At 39.8% G+C, this 3541-nt stretch overlaps 1 protein-coding gene across 2 annotated transcripts; it reads left to right on the top strand.

Annotated features, from left to right (window-relative positions):
* The first annotated feature begins 208 nt into the window (after positions 1-208).
* LOC111953621 (motor neuron and pancreas homeobox 1-like) lies at positions 209-3131 on the top strand. 2 transcript variants are annotated; one of them, XM_023973013.1, is made up of 3 exons: positions 209-775; positions 1649-1809; positions 2050-3131. In XM_023973013.1, the coding sequence occupies exons 1-3, from the start codon at positions 298-300 to the stop codon at positions 2335-2337; spliced, it is 927 nt and encodes a 308-aa protein (XP_023828781.1). In that variant the 5' UTR covers positions 209-297; the 3' UTR covers positions 2338-3131. The 2 variants fall into 2 exon arrangements, with proteins under 2 accessions (XP_023828781.1, XP_023828780.1); XM_023973012.2 differs by having other exon boundaries at positions 209-784.
* Positions 3132-3541: the final 410 nt, after the last annotated feature.

The following is a 3541-nucleotide window of genomic DNA, read 5'->3' as shown; positions in this document are numbered from 1 at the left end:
TAAACTTCACCCTTTCAAAAGTGCCCCATCGACCCAAAGTGGGACGTGTCATTTCTTAGAGAGGTATGCAATGTGCCAGCTAAACGCATTGTAAACATGGCTTGGATTGACCAATGGGATAACCCCATGCCAAACGGGTGGAACCAATCCCATATCGAATAAGAATTAAGTGTCACGTTGGTTTCACCGCTCACACTTTAACCGAGATCATAACTTTAAGAGGTGGAACGACGACGACACTTCAATATCGTTTTGATACAACTGTTCAACGTCTGCAAACGACGGACACTGGTTCAAATGGAGAAATCCAAAAATTTCCGCATCGATGCGCTTCTGGCTGTTGACCCGCCGAAGGTGCAGACATCTCCGCTTGCGCTTGTGACTTCTTTATCATCCTCTTCCATTTCATCGTCCGGAAGTGTACCAAACTCAGAATTGAATGCCGACTCTTTACGGAATGAGACGCCGTCTCCACCTAGGATTTCCCCTTCTGGTTTGATTCCTAAACCAGGCTTCTTGAACAGTCCCCACAGTATGCTTGGATTACATCCACAGAGCAGCGCAGGAATCCCTCCCCAGGCTCTCTACGGCCACCCCATGTATACCTACTCCCTCGGGCAGCACCCTGCCTTGTCCTACTCATACCCGCATGGGTCCCATCACCACCATCCATGCAGCGACTCCCTCAAACTCTCGGCCGGGACGTTTCAGCTCGACCACTGGCTGCGAGTCTCCACAGCGGGAATGATGCTACCCAAAATGCCCGATTTTAATTGTGAGTATTGTGAGTATAACTGCTGTTTTTAATTATACAAATATTTTTGGACTGCTAATAAAAAACTGCTGACTTTATATTTGCTGTATATGCACTTGGCGAGCAAGTTGGTGGATTTACAATATTCATCCATTGGTGCCTTTATTGCCTCAAGACTTGGTGAAGGAGCGAGGTGAGGGGTGATAGGTTTTCAGAGAGAAACTAAAATGGACATATAATGAACAGTGGGAAAGTGACAGTGTGAAACTCGCAGCCGACACACTGTTTGCTAACCAGATACTGCGTCTTTTGTTCCTGTTCGTTTTAACGGATGTGTTTAAAATTAGGTGGCAAATAGCTTAGCTCTCTCTGAATATATACTCGGACAATGTTAGATGTTATACTAACAATATTATGGCAATTTCGACCTGAACCCGTTTCTTGAGAAGGCTGCATAGTGTGCAAAAAAACATACATTTATATCCCAAAGGATATATGTGTTCTATATGTTCAATTTAAATCAGTTTAATATAAAGCTTTTATCCATTTAATATTCAACAACTGATTTCCCATTTAAACCTGAAATAATTAGCCTTTCATTTTCAATCTGCTTATTACTAAAGTACATATTGTTATAGGCTATATCATATAGGCCATGTATCATATAGGCTATATCATATAGGGAAATTGTTATCTCAATATTATTCCTTTTGTTTGCAGACAAATTTGATTTTTCAGGCATATAACGGTTTTATTATAGCCTAAGTCTACTGCCTATCGAATAATGTATTGAAATGCCGTGCATAGGCCTAATGTAAAAGCACGCACGCACGTTGACATCATTTTTTTCTTGACCTCGTGAGTATAGAAATGTACTTAGATTTTGTTTTCCAGCTCAGGCCCAGTCAAACTTGCTTGGAAAGTGCAGAAGACCAAGGACTGCATTCACAAGTCAGCAGCTACTGGAGCTCGAGCATCAATTCAAACTGAATAAGTATCTGTCGCGACCGAAGCGCTTTGAGGTGGCTACATCCTTGATGCTGACGGAAACGCAGGTATATAATAAGAGCTTCAAATACATGTTTGTTTGAGAGCCATTGTGAAACATACCACTATTATGCTATTGAATCCGTTTTACATGAAAACACTGTTCTTTAGTTGTGTGTTCTATGATCTGGCCAGGTGCTGCCCATTACGAACGGCTCGTATCTAAAAACGGCCTATTAACTCGAACTATTATTGTTCGACCATATAAAACACATTTTCTCAATTCTATTTGTTATTTTCATTTTCAGGTGAAAATTTGGTTTCAGAACAGGCGAATGAAGTGGAAACGGAGCAAGAAGGCCAAAGAGCAAGCCGCACAGGAGGCTGAGAATAAGAAAAGCAACAAAAACGGACAGGAGAAATCGGACGGACAGGAACAAACGGATTATCAAAAGACGAGTTCTGCCAAAAGTAACAGAATAAGAGACTTCAGGGACAGTGACGATGATGAAGGTGACAACTTCCTGTACAACTCCTCGGATTGCTCATCGGACGACGATAGAAACCACACCAGTGATATAAGCCCACAGCCTTGATATGGGTAAGGATACATGTATTTTTGAAAAGCTAGCGGCCTACACTCCTTAAATGTGAATGACATTTTCCACCTAACTGCAGCTGCATGTACAGTAATAACAACCTTCAATCACCTACCCGGAAATTACGAAAGTAATTAGAATAATTTGGAAAATACTAAATGATCAATGCCTGACTGAGATTCAGTGTGCAGAATGGCCCTAATAAGGTCAGATTGACGTTTTAGAATGCAGTATCGAGGTACAGTCTGCTATTTGTAACATTGCATGGTTTTATGTGACAATGTCATGTTTTCATCCAGTTGGTTTAGGACCTTGATGTCCAGTACAATCACATAGGTACTCCACTATAGGTGTTATTGTCATACTATTTTGATAGGGCGACCAATTGTAAATTCAGACATTTAATTAATCTTTGCATTTTATTTTGTTGAATGTTTTTGAATTTGTGTGGATATAGCCTATAACACTAATGTAATTGTGTCATATACTGTTAACGTGCAGAAAAATGTCCTTTGTTTATTTTTGTATACTGTATTTATAAAATGGCTATACCGATGCATGCTAAATTATTGTCTCCCATGATAGCCTACAGACGACATTAAATACATTTGTTGTATAAAACATTGTGTTTTTTAATGCTGACCAATGTGGATTTATCAAACACACGTAGCCAATTATGGTCCCATGTTGGAGCCAATTTGGGCTCCGTTTAGAGGTCATAAGCATACAATAATAGGTCTGTACAATTGACCTTATGATCTTAGTATAATTTTGATTGATATATTGATTAAGCCAGCAAGTGCATAGCATTTCACATTTTCTTGAGGGCTATTGTGCGAAGTAGGAAAATATTTTAATTAATAAATAAATTATGACAATGTCTATATTTAGCAGTTCGAATGACAATCCTTTGAAAATAGTGCTTTTGTTGTCTATCCGCATTAACATTCGGTTTCAAAGATMTATTAATATGAGCCAATTGCTGGTCTAGTGTGAAATGGTTCCTCAGTCTTACTCCAGACACGTTTGCACAGACCCGACACCACTATAAACAGCGATTCCCATGACCCGGCCTGTCAGACCAACGATTACGACAAGAATCTTCAATAGGCCTACGAAGTGTATGATAGCCTACTAACATATAGACTACATCCACAGCTTATAATGCAGTTTTTTGGGAGGATTTAMGCTATAGCCTATG

The sequence above is a fragment of the Salvelinus sp. IW2-2015 genome, linkage group LG27 (assembly GCF_002910315.2).
Source record: "Salvelinus sp. IW2-2015 linkage group LG27, ASM291031v2, whole genome shotgun sequence".
Taxonomy (NCBI): Eukaryota; Metazoa; Chordata; class Actinopteri; order Salmoniformes; family Salmonidae; genus Salvelinus; species Salvelinus sp. IW2-2015.
This window is presented reverse-complemented; position numbering and strand designations above follow the sequence as displayed.

Coding starts and splice junctions, on each gene's coding strand:
- LOC111953621 (XM_023973012.2), top strand. CDS start 298: ATGGAGAAATCCAAAAATTTCCGCATCGATGCGCTTCTGGCTGTTGAC. Junction 785..1,648: donor CGATTTTAATTGTGAGTATT/GTGAGTATAACT, acceptor TTTGTTTTCCAG/CTCAGGCCCAGTCAAACTTG. Junction 1,810..2,049: donor TGATGCTGACGGAAACGCAG/GTATATAATAAG, acceptor TTTCATTTTCAG/GTGAAAATTTGGTTTCAGAA.